Below are 23748 nucleotides of genomic sequence, written 5' to 3'. Positions count from 1 at the left end.
GTCCAGCAACACTGAGGCCATTAGTGTCTCGCCACCGAGAATTATGTTTGTTATACAAAGAACCTTATCAGCATGTGAGAGAGTGACTTTGAAAGTGTCTGAGGAGCACAAAACACCACAGAATGGCTTCTTTTGGAATATGAACATGCCCATTAGGTAGCCTTCTAACTGCTCTCAACTTTCAAGATCTAGTACCATGGTGGCAAAGCGTAGGCTTTCATGAACTTAAAATATGAGTTGGGCCTCCTGACCCAGGAAAACCTGTCTGTCACTGCTTTGGGATCTTACCAAGGTCCTGGTAAGATCCCATGCAGTGAGAAGTTCCTGCTTTCTCTATGGGGCACTGTGACCATGTGACTGTCATCCACTGGAGACCATCCTTGCACCAACTTCCACCCTTGTCTTCCATTGCAAAGAGAAGCTGGTATCTTAAGTTTTCTCTATTCCCCAGCAAAAGAAAAGGAAAGAAAAAAAAACTTTGTTCAACTCTGCTTCCCAATCCAGCTCCTGATTTCTTTCCTCTCCTTTGTTGCTAATACTGGGAAGAATTTTCTACACTGGGTGTGCCTCACTTCCTCACTTCCCACTCATTCCACAACCCTCTGGAATCTCCCTTTTACCCTCCCCCCAACATTCTCTTGAAGTTCACCAGTGATCTCCTTAATGTGTAGTGTAACGACCCTGTGGAAATGTCTGTGGGGCTGATACTGCTAACTGGCCCTCTCCTGGAAGCCCCTTTCTCCCTGGCTTTGGCAGCACCTCTGGGTTCTTCTCCTCCCTTCCTGAACACTCCTACAGGTCTCATTTCCAAGCATTCTTTTTCCTCTCTTGATCCTGAAATATATACTTCCCTGAAGGTGCTGCCTTTGGCTTTCTGATTCTTCTTCTCACCCTGAGCCACCTCTTCCTCTTCTCCGGCTGCAACCATCACCTCTGTGCTAAAGACCCTCAAGTCTATGGTTCATGTTCTAGCTCTGACCTTGCTCTTGAACTCCAGACCCAGACTTCCAATTGTCTGCTGGATGTCCCCATATGAACTCCAGCCCCTGACTTCGGATGCCCAGAATCACTCCAACCCCCATGCCCATCTCACCCCCACTTCCACCGAAGCCACTCTTCTTTCCATGTTCTAAGTATTGTCCTAGGTCAGTCACAAGCCAGGAGCCTCAGTTATCATCAGTGCCTCCCTTACCAAATCCTGGTGACCAGTAACCAACATCTCCTGAGCTCCTGTTCAGGACCAGGATCTAGCTAAGTGGTTTGCAGACATGATTTCATCATCTGAGCAAACGTATGAGGTAGGCATTCATTTCCCCTCCATTTCACAGATGAGAAACTGAGGCTAGGGATGAAATCACATGTCCACGGTCACGCAGCTAGAATGAAACCAATCCAGGACCTGGATAGAACTCTGTCTGACTCCTAAGCACTAAACTCTGCTCTGAATGTAATTTTTTCCTCATGTCTCTCAAGCACATCTCTTCTTCACCAGAAGGGAGTGTGAGGCAGTAAAAAGGAGCATAGACTTTGAGTCAAATGGATCTTAGTTTGAATCCCAGCTTACTAGCCGTGGAGCCTGGGGCCCAGTCATCTGCCCTCTTTGAGCTTTAGTGTCTTCCTCAGCAAGTGGAGGTAGTATCTATCTTGCCACGTTGTGGAGAGGATTTGAGGTGATGACCCTGGCCCAACGCAGACGCCCAATAAATGGTGGCCTGCATTATCGGGATCATCCATCCCCGCTGCCTCTGACTGCTCAGATCATTGCGGCAGCTCCTTGACTGACCTCATTACCTCTTGTCTTTTTCCTCCTTCAATCATTCTACATACTAGTCCCAGAGGGATCTTTCCAGACAAATCGAATCATATCATTTCCTTGCTCAAAAGCATTCAGGGGTTTCCAATTACCAATTGATTGAGATTGAAAACATCTGGCCCCAAACCACTGTCCAATGTCGTTATGCACATGTACACATGTGTGCACACACACAGAGACATCTTTGTGGACGTAACGCCCACAGGTTGCACTGCAATGTATACACCACCCTTTCTCAGCCTCTCCCCTATATACTCCGAGTGCCCCTCTCCCACACACACACATATTTGACCTCCTATACCATGGAAACCTCACTGGTCCTCCCTACTCGCTACCATCGCAGGGAAACAAATCACTCCTTCTTCAGCTCCTCCCCAACATTTCACACAAACTTCACTCATTTCCAGGCACTTATGATTTTGCCTCACATGGCAGCTATTTATAGGCAGGCCAAGACCCTGTGGTCTCATGCACCCTCTATTTCTGCCTCTCATTGCTGCCTTTGCCCGGTGGGATCCTAATTGCTCATTTACGTGTTGTCTACTCCACTAGCCAAAGCTGTGCAAGGGCAGGGGCCGTGTCTGCCTCAATGTCTAGAATAGCTGTGCCTGGAACTCCCTGATATTTGGTGAATGAATGACTTCAATTCCTCTCCATTCCCTGAGAGCAATGTCATCATGCACGTGTGCACACAATGCCAGGTTCATCTTTGTGTCTTCACAGCATCTAACACAAGTCATGGCCCAAAATAGATACCCAGTACATATTTCTTGAATTGCTAAATTGCATTTCTTCCTGTTCATTTAGAAATCCGTCGGAAAGCCAACCCCCTCCCTCTTTTCAAATTCTGTCCATTGCAGGTAAAGAGCAAAATGGGGAGGGCTTGTTGACTGAGCCCCACAGAATGTCTGCAGGATGGTGGTTGGTTCCCATGCCTGGGGCTCCCCACATGTAATTGCAGTGTCTGCCCCCTCAATGGGTAACACAGGCAGGATCCTCACAAGTACTTTGAAAGCCAGTTCCTGACTACTCCAGCAACTCGCTTGTGGGATTCTCTGACTCATTTGGCCTTTTGTGCTAAAGACTAAACAGAGGTTTTCATTAGAAAGGTACAAAAAAAGTCTGAGCAGCCACTCACCCTCAACAGACCATGAGTTTCCTGGGGCAGAGGCCCCAGCTTATTTATCTCCATATTTCATGCACCTAAGTGCAATCAGCAGGTGCTCACTAGATGCTGATCTACACGGCATGGTAAACAAGATGGTGGACAGGAAAACGCCACTATATGACTTGATCTTGCTTCTTCTATGACAGAAACATTTGAAAACTCAGGAATCAGATTTTTTTCCTATTCATGCCACAAAGGTGCATGTCACCATACCTGCAGCTACACACAGCACCAGGCTCACATTTGAATTTGCCATTAAATTTGCCAGCAGCTTTGAAAAATGTCTCTTGACCCAGTCCATTTCTGTCTCCTTCTGTAATGCATCTAATGCGACCTCATTTCTTCCTGCTAAAATAGCAACCTAAAAGCACTAAGAGTTAATTCTACGTAATTTGCTTCTTCAATACTTCAGATTTCTGCTATGCTTCTAAAAGCTACAATTTCATCCAATTTAAGAATTCTTCCTGCTGTAATTTGGCCCTTCTCTTCCCACGTCTAACTTATGCTCAGGCCATGTAACCCAGAAAATCATCTCTTAGGGAACATTATAAGAATTAAACAGTAAAGAGTAAAACTTCAAGTGTTCAGGCTGAACACCTCGCTCAGGTTTACACGATGGGTACATGAGATAGGGGGACCGAACAGATGGAGAGATGAGAAGAAGAACAGGAAGTGCGGGGCCCTGGGCCCACAACGGCAGGAGGAAACCGTCTCCCCTCCCCTCAAATACCTTTCTTTGCAGAAAATGAGAATTTTTTTTTAAAACCTCACCTTCTATACATGGTAAAAAGCCTGTGAATTCACCTCTCTAGAAACACAATGTCAGGCAGACCAAGCACCAGGTGGCGGAGAGAAATGGCTGGCATTGTGGGATAATCTTTCAGTTTCTAGAGGAGGTCTGAGGCATGATAATTAAAATTACAGAGCTGCTTTCAGGTCAGAAAACGAAGTACAAAGTGTGGTTTTTTTTTTTAGTTTTTGAGACAGTCTTGCTCTGTTGCCCAGGCTGGAGTGCAGTAGTGCGATCTCGGCTCACTGCAACCTCCGCCTCCCGGGTTCAAGCAATTCTCGTGGCTCAGCCTCCCAAGTGGCTGAGATTATAGGCATGCACCACCATCCCTGGCTAATTTTTGTCTCTTTGGTAGAGATCAGATTTTGCCATGTTGGCCAGGCTGGTCTCAAACTCCTGACCTCAGGTGATCCACCCGCCTCAGCCTCCCAAAGTGCTGGGATTACAGGCATGAGCCACGGCACCTGGCCTCAAAGTGTGGTTCTTAGGGTGATAAGCCAGTTTCCAAATGGCCTCTGTTACCCCTTTCTGTGTGACATTTGCTACCCTGGCCAAACACCGCATTCCCGTGTGACGGGAGAAAGGAATTCCAACGCCATGAATTCAGGAGCGATGGATGGAGTGCAGTGCTCTTGGTTCTTTACGTGGCTACGAGGCACTGCTGCTGGGTTTCCTAGTTCTTTTGACCTAGATTTTCTGCTTCCTCCCTTGCCCCCTTAGCACACACATACCCACATGTCCTTGGTGACACCAACAGTCACATTTGATGTTAGAAACTACAGAGTTTTCTGTTCTCAGCAATCTCGAACTCAAATGTGGGACACACTTTTATTTCTTCAGAATAAATGACTAAATTCAAAACATACACACATACTGCTTTAAAGAGTACATAAACCCTTCCATGTCCTATTCAGAGCTGGAGGCCTCCCTCGTAAGAATACCACATTTGATGGAATTGTATTTTTTTGAAAAGAGTCTACACTTTCTGAAGGACTTTCAGGTACCAGGGCTCATTTGATCCTCACATCAGCTCTGTGAGGTGCTAGATGGCTATTATTATCCCCAGTTTTCACATGGCTAATTGACTTGGCCAAGATCACATATCTAGTGATGGAGCCAAGCTAGAAACCAGGTCTTCTGATTCCCAACCCACAACACTGTCCCCTTCCTTCCACCTTGGAGTGATGTTAGAAATAGGTCATCATCTCTGCTCAAGCACTTAGTTCTTTCCATTATCTTCCCATCTTCTTTTCTGGGAGAGAGAAGTCCATGGGCCCTGTGACTTCAACTCCACCCACTTTCTGATGACTCTGAAACCCCAAGCCCCACCCTCACCCTCTCTCCTGGATCCAGACTGACATATCCAGCTGCTTCCTGAGCTTTTCTTCTCAGTTGAATAATTCAATTCACAATCACCGCATGCAATCTGAAGCCCATGAGCCCTTTCTCAGCCCTGCCTCCTCTTGTGTATCTTCTATTTCTATAAAGCCATCACCACCTACTCAGTCTCCCAAGCCAGAAATCCAGTGGCATCCCAGAATCCTCTTCTCTCTTAGCTTCCAAGATTGGCCAAGAAATCCTGCCTGTTTGCTTCCTGAATTTCTCTAAAATATATCCTCGCCTCTTCTTAGCCCAGGCCCTATCATCTCTTGCCTGGAGGGCTGCGCTCATCTTCCTACAGTTTCTCTCCCAACTTTAGCCTTCCAATCTATCTTCACATTCTGATCTCTGATACAGAACTCTCTCTCTGTCTCTCTGTCTCTCTGTCTCTCTCTCTCTGAATTAGAGACAGAGCCTGTCTCTGTTGTCCAGGCTGTAGTACAATGGTGCAATCAGAGCTCACTATAGCCTTTAACTCCTGGGCTCACGCGCTCCTCCCGCTTCAGCCTCCTGAGTAGCTAGGACTACAGATGCACTTCCACCACGCCTTGCTAGGTTTTATTTTTATATTCATAGAGACAAGGTCTCGCTTTGTTGCCCAGGCTGGTCTCAAACTCCTGGGCTCAAGCAATCGTCCCGCTTGGGCCTCCTAAAGTGCTGGGATTACAGGCGTGAGCCATCACACCCAGCGAGAGCTCTTTCTGAACTCTATTCTCACTGTTATTTCCCTGCTCAAAATCCTTTAAGGGCTGCCCCTACATTTCAAGATAGTCACAGTCTACATTCCAGCCACCTGGAGGCATTTCATTCCCAGAATGCACCACACCTCCTCAGAGCTGAAGGAGGAAGTTCCATTGCCATCTGACTTGGCCTCAGTAACTCCTTTCATGGCTGAGGCAAGTGGTCTCTGCTCCACATATGAATGCCTTTTCTATCTATTTCTGCTTTCTTCTTTATCATCGTACTTCTATCAGTTAAGATATTTTCAGGAACAAGAAACATAAACTAAAAATGGCTTAAACAATAACAAAGACTTGTAATTTCTCAAAGTCCAGAAGTAGGAAGGCTCCTGGGTATCATCTAATTCAGTGGTTCAGTGCATTATCAGGGTTCTTTCCATCTTTTGCTCTGCTATCCTTATTTAGAATTATTGTTCTAGTCTATATCATAGACTTAAAAAAAGATTTGTTTTTTAAGAGAGAGTCTTACTCTGTTTCCCAGGCTGGATTGCAGTGGCAAGATCACGGTTCACTGCAACCTCGCCTCCTGGGTTCAAGCAATTCTCCTGTGTCAGCCTCCCAAGTAGCTGGGATTACAGGCATGTGCCACCAGGCCCGGCTACTTTTAGTATTTTTAGTAGAGACGGCGTTCCACCGTGACGGACAGGCTGGTCTTGAACTCCTGGCCTCAACTGATCTATGCTCCTCGGCCTCTCAAAGTGCTGGGATTACAGGTGTGAGCCACCACGCCTGGCCTCAGACTTTCAAAACATTCTCAGTGGCAGTGCCAAATATTTGTCTTTTAATGGTGCATCTCATTTTTTGAGAAACCAGAAGCCACATACAGTCAAGTCTGGTGAGTAATATGACTAACCAAGGTAGACAATAACATGTGGGGTCACAGTCAAAGTGAGGCCACAGAGTAACAAGACAGAACTTTTGGTTTTGCTTGGGATCTGGCTCTAAAAGCAAGTTTAGAAAAGGCATCCCCAGTATCTTGAGTTCCAGCCAAACTATCTGTGAAATACACAGCATGTGAACACAAAGAGTTACTGTTTCCAAAGCTGGCCCCACTGGGATGTTTAAGTTTTAATCTGCCTGTTTAAAAAACAAAAATTAAATTTTTGAAAGTTTCCTGGGCCAGACCTGGTGGTTCATACCTGTAATCCCAGCACTTTGGGAGGTCAAGGCAGGTGGATCACTAGGTCAAAAGATCAAGACAATCCTGGCCAACATGGTGGAACTCGTCTCTACTAAAAATACGAACAATTAGCCAGATGTGGTGGTGCATGCCTGTAATCCCAGGTACTTGGGAGGCTGAGGCAGGAGGATCACTTGGACCCAGGAGGTGGAGGTTGCAGTGAGCTGAGATCGCGCCACTGCACCCCAGCCTGGCAACAGAGCAAGACTCCATCTCAAAAAAACAAAAACCAACCAAACAAACAAACAAACAAAAAAACAGAAAAGTTTCCTGGTTACCTGGAAGAGAAAAAAAAAAAAAAAAAAAAAACTATGGAGTAGCCACTCTTGGCTTCCCACCATCTGCTCAGATGAGGAACTTAAGGTGCTACCTGGGACAAATGAATTTCCAAAATAGAAGAAGGGATTCAGGGAAGTCCCTGAGTGCTGAATCTGGGAGGCCAAGCCACAGTGGGGTGACATAAGTGGACGGCACAAGTGGACAGAAATAACTCGGGATGAGGAGAAGCTGACTCCAAAGGTAAACCCACGGCTCCTCTACAGGCCTGGGGTAAATCCTAGAACAGCTGTTCAGTTCTTTCAACTTATTAACATATTTTCCCTCTAAGTCCAAAAGGTCCTTCTTTGCCCTACAGCCCCTTTCTCTTGTTTTTTGGTGTCCTCCCTCCAATGTCTTTGTCTTTCCTTTTCTTCCATGTAGATTTTGAGTAACCAAGAGGAGTGGTTTAAGGCCGAGCTTGGGAGCCAGGAAGGATATGTGCCCAAGAATTTCATAGACATCCAGTTTCCCGAGTAAGTATTCACAGCCGGCTGAGATGGGCCTACCCCCACACACTCCTCTGACTTTCCCAGCAATCACTACAATTGTCCATGGGAACCCAGGACATTGTCAAAAATGGCTGCCTCCGGAGATCTCTCCAGAGAGACGCCAGAGCACGCAGCTAAAGGCCAGGGCAGGCAGGAGACTTTGCATTTCATTTCATTCCCTTTTGATGTTTACACCATGTGTGTGTATTGCTATTTTAAGTATTTCTTTCCTTTTTTATTTTTTTAGTTTTTTTTGTGAGTCAGGGTCTCACTCTGTCACCCAGGCTGGAGTGTGGTGACTCCATCACCACTCACTGCAGCCTGAAACTCCTGGGCTCAACCATCCTCTCGCCTCAGCCTCCCGAGTTGCTGGAATTACAGGCACATGCCACCACGCCGGGCTAGTTTTTCTATTTTTAGTAGAGACAGGGTTTCACCATGTTGGCCAGGCTGGTCCCCAACTCCTGACCTCACGTGATCTGCTGCCTCAGCCTCCCAAAGTGCTGGGATTACAGGCATGAGCCACCGTGCCCAGCCTATTTTAAGTTTTGGAGGTTTTTTGGTTTGTTTGTTTGTTTTGTTTTGTTTGTTTTGAGACGGAGTCTTGCTCTGTTGCACAGGCTGGAGTGCATCTCAGCTCATTGCAATTCTCCTGTCTCAGCCTCCCTAGTAGCTGGAATTACAGGCGCATGTCACCACACTTGGCTAACTTTTGTATTTTTAGTAGAAACGGGGTTTCACCATGATGGACAAGCTGATCTCAAACTCTTGAACTCAGGTGATCCACCTGCGTTGGCCTCCCAAAGTGCTGGGATTACAGGTATGAGCCACTGCGCCTGGCCTATTTTAAGTTTTTATAAAATGAGTTTGTAAACTCAAATTACCTATAGTGATTTCAATCACAGGGTTCCCTAGAATTCCAAAGGGGGCGCTATTGGCCACCCCACTTTGAGAGCTGCTCTCCTAAGCACTTCTCTGTGACCTCCCAATCCTAACCATCCTCACCAGGCTCTCAGCCTTCACTGGGTGGGTGGACAGACGGACACTCCCTGCTTTCAGTAAAGCGTGCTCACCCCAGTAAGAGAAGTCAGTGGGGGAAGGGGAAGTTCTCTTCCTAAAGAGGAAATGCAAAATTGAGATTGGGCTTCGTTTGTCTCAAGAATTGACCACAAGGGTTAGATAGAAATCTAATCTTGCCTCAGAACCAGGGTCTAGCTCAAAGAGCAAAAGTTTGTTAGAAAACCACAGCAGTATTGGTGACTCCAGCGAGGTGCAGGAGCAACACTCATGGTGAACCTGAACTGACCACCAAACCAAGAGAATGACCACTGACCTTGACAGGGCCCTTGATGCTGCCCAGGAATCTGCTCGGTGACCTCTGCATACCCCACCTGCTCCTCAAACCTCCAGCCCCTCCCTGCATCACTCTCAGCCTGTGACCTTGATTCCAGGTTCTCTGGAACAATGAAAGCCACCAGAAGTGAAGCTCCCAGATTCCTCACCCCCCACCCCACCCCTACCACATCCACCTGCCTACTGCAAGTGTACTCAAACAGTCGGCCTTTCCTGCAGCTGGCTGGAAGGAACTGTCACTGCTTCTAGCAGAAATTCTCTCTCTCTCCCACATCAACCTCCTTTCCCTCTCTGCTTGATCACTCCTGTCAGCAAACACACATGCTGCAATTTCTTTCAACGTACCAAAACACAAACAAACAAACAAAACCAAACCCAGAGGCCAGGTGGGTTTTGTGGTGGCAGATTCCTGTAGTCCCAGTCCCTTTAGAGGCTGAGGGAGGAGGATCACTTGAGGCTAGGAGTTTGAGACCAGCCTGGGCAACATAGCGAGACCCATCTCTACAAAAAAATGTTTTAAATTAGCTGGGCGTGGTGGCATGCACCTGTAGTCCCAGCTGCTTGGGAGGCTGAGGCAGAAGGATCGCTTGAGCCTGGGAGTTCAAGGCTGTGGTGGGCTGTGATTACATCACTGCACTCCAGTCTGGGCAGCAGAGAGAGACTCTGTTTCAAAGAAAAAAAAAATTAAATAAATAAAACAAGAAAACTCTTAATATCAAATCCCCTTGCAGTTGCCACTCCATCTCTTCAAAAGGAGTGTGTATATTTGCTGCTTCCAACTCCTCATCTTCCGACCCTTCCCGCCAGGCACGCCATGGGCTGCAGCTCCGAGGGGTCATCTCAGCCTGACCTGCCCTGGGGATTCCCCCTCCCACTGGAACACCTTCTTCATTTTGGCTCCAGAACATCCTTCCTCCGTTTGTCCTCCCACTGCCCTGGCTTGTCCTCCTCAGTCTGTTGTGTTGGTTCCTCCCACACCCCAGTCCCCTACAGGTTTAGAATGTTTCCTTTTCAGTGAGGTCTTTCTCATCACCATACCTTATATTAATCTCCCACCCGCAGCGCCCCATCTCTGAAACAGAAAAAAAAATCTGTTTTCATATTCTCTACAGCACTTACCATCATCTGGCACATTGCAGGTCTTAATTATTTTGTTCTTTTGTTTGTGTCCCCCTCGACTAGAACGTAAGCTCCCTGAGGGCAGGGGTAGGTGTCTGTTCTGCCCACTACCATGTCCTCAGTGTGCAGGAGGGGGCCCAGCACAGTACTAGATGTTCAGTAAAGCTTTTGAATGAATGAATGAATATGTAATATTGAAACCATAACCACTCATGTCTAATATGCAATGTGTGGTAATTTTTACAAATCTTGAAAGAAGCCCCCATCAGATTGCAGTCAGAGGACAAATGTGTATTTCCTAAATCCCCTTCACTTCTAAAATATTTCCTTTGTGATACAGCTGCTGTGGTGCATACCCTATTCCTTTTCCCATCCCCGTTACATTTCCCACACAAGGCAGTGGTATGTGTGGTAGTCTCTTGTTTAGCCCTGTAGAATTGTGTGGCAAATACTCAGGCAGAATTTCCAGGTCACCAGAAACTGCTGCTTTCAGCCCCCTCAGAGCACAGCCAACCTTCCCCCTCAGTCCCGGAGGGGGACTCAGTCTCCAATAAGTACCTCCTTCCTGCTACCCTTGTCTCAGGTTCCCAAATTCTAGAAAGCACAGAGAATTGCTCACAAAGGAATCCAAAGCCAAGGCCTGACAGGCTTTTATCTTCAAGGAACATGCATATGAACCTTCTGGTGGCAGCAATTAGAGCAGCCACCTTGAAGCAATGTGACACAGTCCCACCTTTGGCTGCTGAGTGATTGTAGACACTCATTTTGCTTGTCTGTGGTCGAGAGAGGTCTCTGGCCTCCTGCCTTGAGGCTGCAGCCACAGCTTGCCTGGCCCTGTGTAAGTGTTTGACCTATTTCATACATGCCACGCTGTGTGCAGCTATACCTCCGGGGGCTGCCACCCTGACCGTTCTGCTGATAGAGCGGTTTCTCCTGTTTCTTCTTTTCCACAGTAAAGATTATTTCCCAGCCTGGATTTTTGGGGCGGGCCCAGGATCTGGTTGTATAGACGCCGCTCTCTGGCTGCTGCCAGCCTCACTCATTTCCAAGTGTGTACACTGGACTCCCTAGAAACACTGCAGCCTCTGCTAGGCACACTGAGCAAAGCCCCCTTGTGCTCCATGCCCGCCTAGGTAACATGCCACCCTGGGCTGTAACTCTCCTTTAATGCCCAGGGAGGAGCCTCTAGGCCACTGAGGCCTCAGTGCAGGCATGAGCACCCCAGGCCCTGCTCAGCCGGCTGCACCTGGTTGGCCCCAGTGCCTGAAGCCTTCCCTTCCCTCCCCGCTGCATCCTCTGTCCCCGCAGCTCCGGTCTATCTCTTCCGCAGCTGCCGGCAGGCGGCTGCTTCCTGCAGTGAGTCACTCCCACACTGCCCCATTTTGGTGCAGCGACACATTTCCATGATTGTTTCCCAGGCTGGAGAGAGACTTCTCCTGGAGAGAAGGAACAAAGAGGGTGAGTCAAGGGGAACGCTCCCTCGCCTTTCCTGAAAGCTGCCCGGAGCACTGGTTTGATTTCAAACAGCCCCTGGCCCCTCTTTGGTCTCTTTCTGCTCCCTATTGTACAGAGTCCCCAGCCTCTTTCCCTCTGGGTCACCTCTTCTTCACGTCTCCCTCCTGTCACTCCTGTGTCTCATCCTGATCCTCTTGTTTGATCTCGCCCCACAGATGGTTTCACGAAGGCCTCTCTCGACACCAGGCAGAGAACTTACTCATGGGCAAGGAGGTTGGTTTCTTCATCATCCGGGCCAGCCAGAGCTCCCCAGGGGACTTCTCCATCTCTGTCAGGTACTGGCCATTCCTGACACCACCTTGACCCTTCTCAGCCTGTTAACCTCCCAGAATGCTGAAGCCATGAAGGGACCTCTGGAATATGACCCAATGGTCAGAAGCATGGTGGCCTAGGGGCCAAGCATGGCAGCAGCTTCACAACCTGCTGTTCCCAGTGCCTCCCCAGAACACACGCACACCACTCCTTAGCACACTGGTGTGTATTCAAAATTATTTCTATGCCCATCTGCCTCCCCTTCTAGCCCAGGTGCTTCTGAAAGGGCAGGATTTTCCTCTACTTCATCTTTATGCCTTTAACAGTGTCTTGCACAAAATAGAGACACTCAGTGAGTATTTGTGGAAGGAAGAAGGGGTAGGAGGAGGAGAACTCCCACTTGTCCAGATCCATCTGGGGGTTTAAATCTTAACCTTTTCTTTTATGATTGATGCATATCTGAAGGAGAGTCAGGGAAAAATAGAAATCTCAAGTCATTGCTGTAGGATGTACAGGGGCGGAAAAGGTGTGGCACCTTTCTTCGCCCATCAGAGGAGTCACAGCTGACACTCCTACAAGACAGGTTAACGAGGAGAGTGGACACGTTTGTTTAATCAAAGACTCATGTGACACAGAAGCCTTCAGAAATGAAGACTCAAAACCCAGGGAAAGCCGTCTATTTTTATGCTTAGGTTCAACAAAGGATAGACAGCCCTGTCGAAATGGGATTGGACAAAGGGGGTTTGATCTAAGGTAACAGACTGAGGTGGGAAACTGAACAAGGCCTGTCCCAAGTTTGTTTTCTTTTTCTTTTTCTTTTTTTTTGGGGGGTGGGGGGACAGGGTCTTGATCTGTTGCCCAGGCTGGAGTGCAGTGACGCAATCATCGCTCACCACAGCCTCTGCGTCCCAGGCTCAAGCCATCTTCCCACCTCAGCCTCTCGAGTAGCTGGGGATACAGGTGCACACCACCACACCTGGCTACTATTATTTTTTTAACTTATTTTTTTGTAGAGACTGAGTCTTACTATGTTGCCTGAGCTGATCTCAGACTCCTGGCTTTAAGCAATCCTCCTGCCTTGGCCTCCCTAATAGTGACCCTGCTAGTCTCTCTGACCCACTGTGGGGAAGAGGAATTCTAATTTCTATGACTCACGCACGGGGAGAAAGAGGAGCAGGAGACCGGAGGTCAGGAAAAGGCCAAAGGAAGACTTTGCTTCCAAGGCTACTTGTGAAGCCTTCCAATCTCGTTTGGTTCAAAGCACTCAGCATGCCAAGGGGTGTCATTTTCTGAGCCCCAACAAATACATGTAGAGTTGTAGGCAGCTGAACAAAAAGAAAGGCTACTTCAACACAGTACAGTCCAACAAAACCGAAAACAAGAGAACAGAGCCGAGGAGGGCCAGGAGCGGGGGAGGACTGTAACAGCGAAATCTCACTAAGGTGCAGCACCCCATAGGAAGTGACTCAGTCCATGTGTAGACATTACACAGCCCCAAGCTCAGAAGCCCAATTCGGAACACTGTGTGTGGTCAGCATGTTGGGGATCGCAAGTCACGTATCAGACTTGACCACATGTGAAACTGCAAGAATATAATGCTGTTAGCAGATCAGGAGAAGTACAGTAAAACGTTACTGTCAGGTTATTGACAGGAAATACCGATCTGGTTGATTCAATATATTTTGAAAGGCATGTGGCTTTGTTTTAAGGACAGAAATCCAATCTCAAGTAATAAACTATGGCCACTTTGCTATTTAGAAAGAATGGATATTTGAAAGGATAGGTAGGAAGGACTTAAAAATAACAAGTCAACAATTTGTATGCCTGCATACCTTTAAAGTGGTCTCTTTAGCATTGCCCTTGCAATCTTGCTTAAACTCTTAATTTTCCTCAAGAAAAACTTTATTTTCATAGCTTGGAGAATGGTAAACTTTAGTTCAGGCCAATATTGATGTATCACAAATTCTAATCTTGTTAGGTCTTAATTAATGAAATTTTGCTCCATTAACATATATTACAAGTCCAGGTTGGGCGCTGTGGCTCATGCCTGTAATCCCAGCACTTTGGGAGGCTGAGGTGGGAGGATTGCTTGAGCCAACGAGTTGGAGACCAGCCAGGGCAACATAACAAGACCTCATCTCTACTAAAAATAAAAAATTAACCCAGTGTGGTGGTACATGCCTGTGGTCCCAACTACTTGGAAGGCTGAGGTGAAAGGATTGTTGGGGCCTGGGAGGTTGAGGCTGTGGTGAGCCAAGGTTGTGCCACTGCACTCTAGCCTGGGTGACAGAGCAAGACCCTGTCTCAAAAGAAAAAGATTATTTACATATATTATATACATATATAATTAGAAAAAACAATTTTACGTATATTATATTTAACATGTATGTATATATATTACAAGTCAAATCTATTTCTTAAGCCTCCCCTCTCTACCCCATCATAAACTTGACCAAGTAATTTGTTAGACTGAGGGGTATCTCTTGGGCCTTTGGTTTGCATGAAGATGACTCTGGCTTTTTCAGCTAGAAACTATGGTTTTTGTGGTTTTGTTGGTTTTTTGAGACAGACTCTCGCTCTGTCACCCAGGCTGGAGTGCAGTGGCACGATCCTGGCTCCTTGCAACCTCCGCCTCCCAGGTTCACAGCAATTCTCATGCCTTGGCCTCCCGAGTAGCTGGGACCACAGGTTCGCACCACCATGCCTGGCTAATTTGTGTGTGTGTGTGGTTGTTTTTAGTAGAGACGAGGTTTCGTCATGTTGGCCAAGCTGGCCTTGAACTCCTGGCCTCATGGGATCTGCCCGCCTCAGCCTCCCAAAGTGCTAGGATTATAGGCGTGACCCACTGTGCCCGGACCCAGAACTATGGTTTATATTTGTTTTATTAAAGTGAATTCTACAAAACAGTCAGCCTTGACTTCTACCAAAGTCTTCCCCTGATATTGAGGCAATGAAGCTTCTAGTTATGGTGACAATTACCGTAATCATTATCACATCTTCTGTAGAAATGCAGTATAATATTTTCCAAAGCAAAATCATTGTTAATTATTTTTACATCTGTCATGGGCACAAATAATTAAGAGCTAATTGTAGTTCTATCACTCAGCATTTGTTAAGGGCCTAAAACACCAGATTTTGGAGTCCAGCGCCCTGAGTCGCATCCTTTCCTTTGTTCCACTTCAGGCTTGGGACAATAGTCAGGCCATCCTCTCCTTGTAGACCCAGATGACCAGCAGCAACCCTCACATCCATCCTTACAGCTTATGAGAGTAAAAGGGTTAGTGTTTCACACTCTGAGTTCTTTGAGGTGGTGGATGAAAAATTATAATATCATAAGAATATTTCCTCCTCCTCCTCACCCGAATGTGAAGGGTAATGACTTTGATTTGATCCATGTTGTCTTAGAAGGAAGAAAGTATCTGTTGGTGGCCAAAACCAAGGGGAAGACCACGCAGTGATTGCAATATGTTGATTACCACCCCAAATCAGTCAAGCAAGAGGCCACTTGCACAACCTTTGGCTTCACTCAGCTATGAGCAAATCTCAGCACGTAAGATGAGACTGAGGCTCAGAATTTCCATGTTCTTCTTAACACAGATCCCTAAATCCATCCCTAAGAAACCTCCACTTACTCTCAGAGGTATCTTTACTCTCCAAGACCCTTTAAAATTCTTGACCTTTCTTTTACATCAGGCAATTGGCATCACTAGTGCTGGTTTATTTTTAGATATAAATGTATGTCGTTTGAAAATAAACTTTACATCCAAAAGAGAATGACTTGGCAATGAAGTAAAACTGGATCTAATGGTAAAGGCTCAGTCCACCCTTCCTAGATGGATAAAATCCATTTTCTCTAGCCCTGGTTTGAATGTATCCCATCATTTGTGAGTCCAGACTGGCATCAGAAGGTGCTGATCTAAAAGAAGTTATCATGTTTACGTGGCGTGACAGGCAAGCTCACTAGACTGGAGTCAGAGACTCAGGGTTCTAGCCTCAGTCCTGCCACTCAGCAGTGACCTTGGCCAACCCCCTGAACCTCTCTGAACCTCAGTGTTCTCATCTGTAAAATGGAGAAGTAAGGCTAAACAATCTCCAAGATCCTTGCCAATTAAAACTCTATCATTTTGCCGGGCACAGTGCCTCACACCTGTAATCCCAGCACTTTGGGAGGCCGAGGCGGGTGGATCACCAGAGGTCTGGACTTCAAGACCAGCCTGACCAACATGGTGAAACCCCATCTTTACTAGAAATACAAAAAAGCTAGCCGGGTGTGATGGTAGGTGCCTGTAATCCCAGCTACTCAGGAGGCCGAGACAGGAGAATCGCTTGAACCTGGGAGGCAGAGGTTGCAGTGAACAGAGATCGCACCACTGCGCTCCAGCCTAGGCAACAGAGTGAGACTCCATTTCAAAAAAAATTTTAAAAACTCTATATTTCATACAAAGCTATTTCGCCAAAAGCTGAAAACACTTTGTAACCTTATTTATGCAAAACATAAACCAAGATGATCCTTATTACATGGAGAAAAAATGTGACATATTTCTTAGGAAAGAGAGCAGCTTCTTACCTGCCAGTGCTAGCTTATGGGCTTAAATTAGGAGATGGTCCAAAGTATTTCTGGTAACAGAAAGATAATAGGAGCTTGAAATAACCCCATCGACATCTTGCAAATAAACATTGTGAAAAGGTCTTTGATCTCTTAGTCGTTAAGGTACTTGGAACATGCTTTTCTTGTGAAAGGCTAGTTCCAGTGTCCAAGACAAATTTTAGCTCATCTGATTACCTTCTGCTGATGTAAATCCCCTCTAGCATAGCCTGTATCCTAAGTGGTCCATCCTAGAAAGCTCCTGCTGAAGCCTGACTGGGCTGGCCCACCTGCCCAGTGATGAGTGAGTCATCCATATCTACATCTCCTGCCGAAAGAGAACTCCACCATCCCAGATGCGAGCAGCCTGGAGGTGGTGACATTATCACCGTGTAACATACAATTTCGTTTTGCCTTGATCTCCAGGCATGAGGATGACGTTCAACACTTCAAGGTCATGCGAGACAACAAGGGTAATTACTTTCTGTGGACTGAGAAGTTTCCATCCCTAAACAAGCTGGTGGACTACTACAGGACAAATTCCATCTCCAGACAGAAGCAGATCTTCCTTAGAGACAGAACCCGAGAAGACCAGGTATGCTCCAGGTCCGATCGACCCCAATCTAGAGATTTTAGGCAGCCCAAGTTCTCATGGGAACCGCAAGGAAAAATGCATAGGATGGGTATATCCTCTGAGTGTACTGAAAGACAGGGCTCAGAGCTCTGAGGTCAGATCTCAACTTAATACTTCCTAGTTGTGTGACTTTGGAAAGTTCTCTGAGCCTCAGTTTCCTCATCCATAAAGTAGGGATAATGGTAATATCTACCTCCCAGGATGGCTGTGAAGGTTGGAGAAGATAATGTATCCCATGCTTCATGTCATTCCTCGTCACACTGCACTCAACAAGCATCAGTTCTTACCACAGGTGCTGTTTGTTTGTTATTCATAGACATTGCTACACCAAAGTTTTCAACCTAGGTCAAGAGTTGCCCAAGATGAAGGAGTTGGGGGTGCTACAGACGGGGACATTAGGGAACAGCCTAGAGTTCAGGAATTAATTCAGCAGTTGGAGTTTTATGATGGGATTGGGGGTGGGGAGGACATGGGAGAAGAAAACTGCACTTGGAATTATTGCTGTAGGAACTGTTTGGAATACAGAGTATTGCTTTAAAAGGAAATGCGTCAGACAGACCTGGTATGAGATCCTGCTTTAATCACTTAGCTACCTGTATTCCCTAGCCAAGTTAAGAAACCTTCTGAGTATCAGTTTTCTCATCAGTAGAATGGAGAGAACAATAAAGCCTCCCTCACTGGGCTGCTGTGAGGAGTAAATGAGTTACTACATTAAGCACTATCAGAGTCTGGTCCATATTAAGCACTAAGAAAATGTTAACTTGCCTCCCATAAGTAAATTCACACATACACACACACACTCTCACATACACACACACACACACATACCAATTTATAAACTATTTTTCAAAGGAAATAACATGGTTATAAGAGACAGGTATCATAGGAAGAAGCATTCACTAGAATAGCTGAAATCCTAGGGACAGGTTATTTGAAAAGGTATTGAGACTGTGAAAGCAATGTGTGCTTTGGGGAAGTCAAGAAAATCCTCCTTTTTCAAGTCCGTAGTTGCTTTTAAGCCTGAGAAGTTACTGCCAAAGGAGAAAAGAAGTTCCCACCAAATGCACACAGAAGTTGAGAAAGGAAAACAAAGGCTAGCCAAGACCTTGTGAATCACTCTAACCAGGAAACGAACAGAGGTATTAACTCACTAGGATGTGCATTCAGAGATAAGAGAAGCAATATAAAATTGCATTAAACGGGATTAAATGAGTTGGTATTTGCAAAGCGCTTAGAACAGTGCCTGGTATATGCTACGCCCAGGGTCCTACGTAATTGTTTGTTAAATGAAAACAACAATATGGTATTTCTGATTCGTAAGGTTGTTTTAACATTAGGGAAAAAGGCCTTACTTCTTCCCCAGCGGCAGGCCTGGTTCCCATGGCATTGCAAGAATGTTGCTGTTTAGGTCTCTATCACCAGGCCATAAATGACAGTTCAAAATCACGCAGAGTCAACAGTGGAGCTCATCTGGAGGGTAGGATGTCCAGCGGTGTGGCAACATGTGATAAGAAGGGGCGGCATTGTATCAGTAAAGTGGAATATTTCAGCTTGATTACACAGAGAAAAACAAGCGCCTTGGAAATGGATTAAAAGGCTACCAGGCGGAAAGTGTTAGTCTGTGAACCAGAGACCCGAACTCCTAAAACTGGGAGGATCTGAGAATACAGAGGCCACTTTGGAAAATGTGAAGGTCTGAAGTATCAATTCTCTTTCAGCTGCCCCCACCTACCAGCTATTTCTTGGAGCCAGAATGAGCAGGGTCCGGGAACAACTGCCCGAGGGTGGCGTAGGGCCCGAAGATCAGAGAGGACGATGCATCTGCAGCATCTCTCTTCTCTCTCCCAGGGTCACCGGGGCAACAGCCTGGACCGGAGGTCCCAGGGAGGCCCACACCTCAGTGGGGCTGTGGGAGAAGAAATCCGGCCTTCGATGAACCGGAAGCTGTCGGATCACCCCCCAGCCCTTCCCCTGCAGCAGCACCAGCACCAGCTACAGCCTCCACAGTACGCCCCAGCGCCCCAGCAGCTGCAGCAGCCCCCACAGCAGCGGTATCTGCAGCACCACCATTTCCACCAGGTATCTGGAAAGAAGGTAGTGGGCACAATACGGCGGAAAGGAGAACCTGCCTCCCCTCCAAGCCTGGCCCAGCCTCTTTAGGTCTCAGAGAGTTCATGATGAAGACCCTGGACCCCCCCAAATGGCAGAAATAGGGAAACTGCTCTTGGCAAAGACATCTCTGTGAATTAAATGACTCCCGCCTGAACACACACACACATACACATACACATACACATACACACTCACACACACACACACACACACACACTCTTCCCCTGAGGACTCAGTGAACAATTGCTTCATTTTCCTATCAGCACACTTCCAAATCTATTCATGCCCCTTAACCCATCTGGCTGTCGAGATCCACAAGAAAAAAAGGCTTAATACCCACAACAGAGCCTTGTTTATTACTTATTTATCCGCTCCCACCCTTGTTCCCGATGGGTTTTCAGGCAGCTTACTGAGATGGACAATACGTTCATCGTTCCTGAATTCCTTAGCAGGGCACACAAAGTCCTTTGTGAGCTGCCAGAATCTATTTCCCCAGCCTCATCCCTGCTGCCTCCCCCCGACTCCCGTGCAAACATACATTCCAGCAACCCCACACTACCTTAGTTACCCGAATGGTCCACTGCGTTTCCTCTCATGCCTTTGTGGTGTTTCATATGCTGATCCCTCTGCCTGATGAGCCCCGCCCTGGGCAGTCCTACCCCTCCTCTAAGCTGGAGTTCAAGCATCACCTCCTCTGTGAAGCCTTTCTTGATTTCCTGGGCAGACACAGACATTTCTTCTCTCTGCTCACTTACCACTTAAATGCCCATGGTTCCCCCTCTAAATGGAAGCTCTATGAAGCCAGAGACCTTCTCTTTCCAGCTATATTTCCCTGTGTCTGCTACTGGACACGTGGTAGGTGCCTGATAAATATTTCTTGACTGAATAAATGAAACCCGCCTTTGCCTTCTTTGCCTTCAGAATCTAAGGTCCCTTTAGACCTTAGGTCCTCCTCCCCCTCAGCGTGGAGGGTTTATTGTCATCACCAGTAAGTATTCCTGGAATATACCAGCTGTGTAGATGGCATCTGAGCAAGGCAGTGGGGGAACCGGTGGGAAATGTCCTGGCAGCGGGATGACCGGTCTTCTGTTGTATGTTTCTAGGAACGCCGAGGAGGCAGCCTTGACATAAACGATGGGCACTGTGGCACCAGCCTGGGCAGTGAAATGAATGCAGCCCTTATGCATCGGAGACACACAGACCCAGTGCAGCTCCAGGCAGCAGGGGTATGAGAACCATCCCTCTTGGATCCCTGGGGAAAGGCCCCGGAACAGAGCTCAATGGAGAAGATGAGGCAGGAGAAACTCAAACCACACAGATCTGGCTGGGCACGGTGGCTCACTCCTGTAATCCCAACAGTTTGGGAGGCCGAGGCAGGTGGATCACCTGAGGTCGGGAGTTTGAGACCAGCCTGGCCAACATGGTAAAACCTCATGTCTACAAAAAATACAAAAAACTAGCCGGGCGTGGTGGCAGATGCCGGTAATCCCAGCTACTCAGGAGGCTGAGGCAGGAGAATCACTTGAACCCAGGAGGCAGAGGTTGCAGTGAGCCGAGATTGCGCCATTGTACTCCATCTTGGGCAACAAAAGAGAAACTCCATCTCAAAAAAACAAAACAAACAAACAAAAAAAACAAAAACGCACACACAGATCAAATGAGAGGGGATGGAATGTTTGGGGAGGCCTGGGGCTGAGCCAGCACCATCCAGTCTGTTGATCTCAGTCTGGTGCCTGCCAGGCCTTCCCTGTTCTCATAGTCCTCTGTTCTGGTTCTTTATCATCTTTATCATAGTCCTTTACCATTGCCTTTATCATTGCTTTTTTGCTTTGTTTTTTGAGACAGGGTCTCACTCTGACTCCCAGGTTTGAGTGCAGTGGCACAATCATGGCTCACTGCAGATTCAAACTCCTAGGCTCAAGTGATCCTCCTGCCTCAGCTTCCCAAGCAGCTAGGTATATTATTTGTAGCGATAAGCTCTCACTATATTACCCAGGCTGGTCTGGAATTCCTGGGCTCAAACAATCCTCCTACCTCAGCCTCCCAAAGTGCTGGGATTACAGGTGTGAGCCACCGTGCCTGGCCTGTGATCCATCTTGACTCATGACTTGATTGCCCTAACACCAAGGGCTATTGTTTGGGGCATGTTGCCATTCTGTTTGTCACTCAAAGAAGATAAAAATACCACCTACTGATGTGGAGAGAGTGGTTCTCAGGGAGTCTCTTGGGGCTTTGGACAGTAACATCTGTTGGTAAAAGTCCTGGGTCTCCAGAGTGACGCTGGTGCATTCTGGGAACTTCTTGCTCAGGCCTGTGCAGAGGTATCTGATTTAAATTGCAGCAGCATAGCCGGGCATGGTGGCTCACACCTGTAGTTCCAGCTACTTGGGAGGCCAAGGCAGGAGGATTGCTTGAGGCCAAAGGTTCAAAACCAGCCTGAGCAACATAGTGAGACCCCATGTCTACAAAAAAAAATTTGTTTAAGCTGCAGAGGGGTCAGCCTTCAGGGAATGTTGCTCTCAAAGGACTTGGATGTGGTGGGAGGAGCCAGCAGACCCTCCCCTGCCTGCCCAGCCCACAGCTCAGCAGAGCCTCTTCTGTGCTTCCCCCAACAGCGAGTGCGGTGGGCCCGGGCGCTGTACGACTTTGAGGCCCTGGAGGATGACGAGCTGGGTTTCCACAGCGGGGAGGTGGTGGAAGTCCTGGATAGCTCCAACCCATCCTGGTGGACCGGCCGCCTGCACAACAAGCTGGGCCTCTTCCCTGCCAACTACGTGGCACCCATGACCCGATGAACCCTTCAGGGGACAGAAGCTTTTTGTCTGGAGCTGCCCACAAGGAAGGGGGCAAGGAAAAAAGGCTGGACTCCATGACTATATATACATACATCTGTCTGCGTCTGCCTGTGTACACACAACATTTTATACTAGTAATTTATTGGCAATTGGGCTGGTAATTAGTTGATGCAAAAGGGAACTCAGGTGGAGAAGAATATTCACACTTGCTTTTCTGCTCCCCTCAGGGGTGTGTGGAAGGCACTGGGGGAGTTGGGAGGGGGGCAGGGAGATGAAATGGAGCTTTGTCCTGGCCTTCAGCTGTCACTGCTTCCTCCTTGTCTTGGGAATTTTCACGGAGAACAGCTAAGCAGAGACTGCACCTCGGCATTGGACACAGAACAACAGGGTGGGGTTGAACATGGTGGGGCACGTTCTAGCTGACCTGCGAGCCCCGCTCACCTGGAGGGCTTGCAGGGCAGCTCTCCTCCTATTCTCCAAGGGGTGGGCACTGCTGCATTGGGAATTAAGGTGCAGCTCAGTGCCATGGGCAGCCAAGCCAGTCTGAGCAGGGATGTGGAGGCAGGACAGGGTTGGAGAGACTCTGCCTGTGCGAGGCTGGCCTCCTAGTCAACACCTAGCTGAGACATCCATCTCTGTTCAAATTAATATTCCTTGGGTCTTTCAAATGAATGTTCCAATGTGAGGAGCCAAGTCCTGGGAAATCGAGGGGTTTTCCACGATCCCCAAGCAGCTTACTCAGTGTAACCTCTACTTCCCCAGCTATGGAGGAAATAGCATCCTAGATTCCATAAAGTGCTTGGAGAAGCTCTGGCTGAGAATGCTGAATGTTAGAGTCATTGTTTTATGGTTACAAGAGTGTGTCTTCAGGGCTGTGTTCATTTTCCCTCTTGATTTTCTGTTTTGAAGATGCCTTGCCCAGTGGCATGGAAAGAAGCCCACTTGATAAGAGCACTGACTGTGGATTGATTGACTAAATATGACCCCAGGTGGAAGCTGGCTTTGACGTGAGCTCCCTGTTCAGTCTGACCATTGCTGTCCTCCTGCCACCCAAGAGTTGCACCTGGAATAAGGAACCCCACCATGGCTGTCCCTCTCCATCCCCTCAAGCTAGAATCATGTGTCCAAGTGCTCACCCTGCAGGTGCGCAGCACACGTCAGCCTGGCCAGGGACAAAGGAAACACTGGAGAGGAAGCTCAGGGCCTTAGAGGAGGCCAGGCGCAAACCCTTTCTTCACCAAGGGCACTCGGAGTGTGTGGGTGTGGGTGTGTACCCCTGCGGGTGTGCCCATGTGTGCTTGCAGGCACATATGTGTGCACTCCTATGTGTATACATGTGTGCTTGTGTGTGCATATGTGTGCATTCCTGTATGTGTGGACATGTGTGTGCATGCATCTGTGTGTCTGTCTATGTGGTGAGACAGGAAAGAGGGGAGAAAGTGTTGGTGAGGGAGCCTGGAAGTTTTCTCTTCCCCAGCCTTTCTTGCTCTAAGGAGGGACGGGGTT

The 23748-nt window shown here is 47.5% G+C and overlaps 1 protein-coding gene across 6 annotated transcripts in view; it reads left to right on the top strand.

Annotated features, from left to right (window-relative positions):
- GRAP2 (GRB2 related adaptor protein 2) overlaps window positions 1-22536 on the top strand; it is a 70180-nt gene extending 47644 nt beyond the window's left edge. For 2 of the 6 annotated variants that reach the window (XM_025400297.1, XM_025400296.1), the window contains 6 exons: window positions 7771-7862; window positions 12020-12139; window positions 17128-17296; window positions 19184-19414; window positions 20551-20673; window positions 22063-22536. In XM_025400297.1, coding sequence (XP_025256082.1) covers window positions 7771-7862; window positions 12020-12139; window positions 17128-17296; window positions 19184-19414; window positions 20551-20673; window positions 22063-22242 — 915 coding nt within the window. In that variant the 3' untranslated portion in view covers window positions 22243-22536. The remainder of the gene's footprint in view (window positions 1-7770; window positions 7863-12019; window positions 12140-17127; window positions 17297-19183; window positions 19415-20550; window positions 20674-22062) is intronic. The other 4 variants (XM_025400300.1, XM_025400299.1, XM_025400298.1 and 1 more) reach the window with 3 other exon arrangements.
- The last annotated feature ends 1212 nt before the right edge of the window (window positions 22537-23748 follow it).

The sequence above is a fragment of the Theropithecus gelada genome, chromosome 10 (genome assembly GCF_003255815.1).
Source record: "Theropithecus gelada isolate Dixy chromosome 10, Tgel_1.0, whole genome shotgun sequence".
NCBI lineage: Eukaryota > Metazoa > Chordata > Mammalia > Primates > Cercopithecidae > Theropithecus > Theropithecus gelada.
The sequence above is the reverse complement of the archived record's forward strand: the minus strand, read 5'-3'. Positions and strand labels throughout refer to the sequence as shown.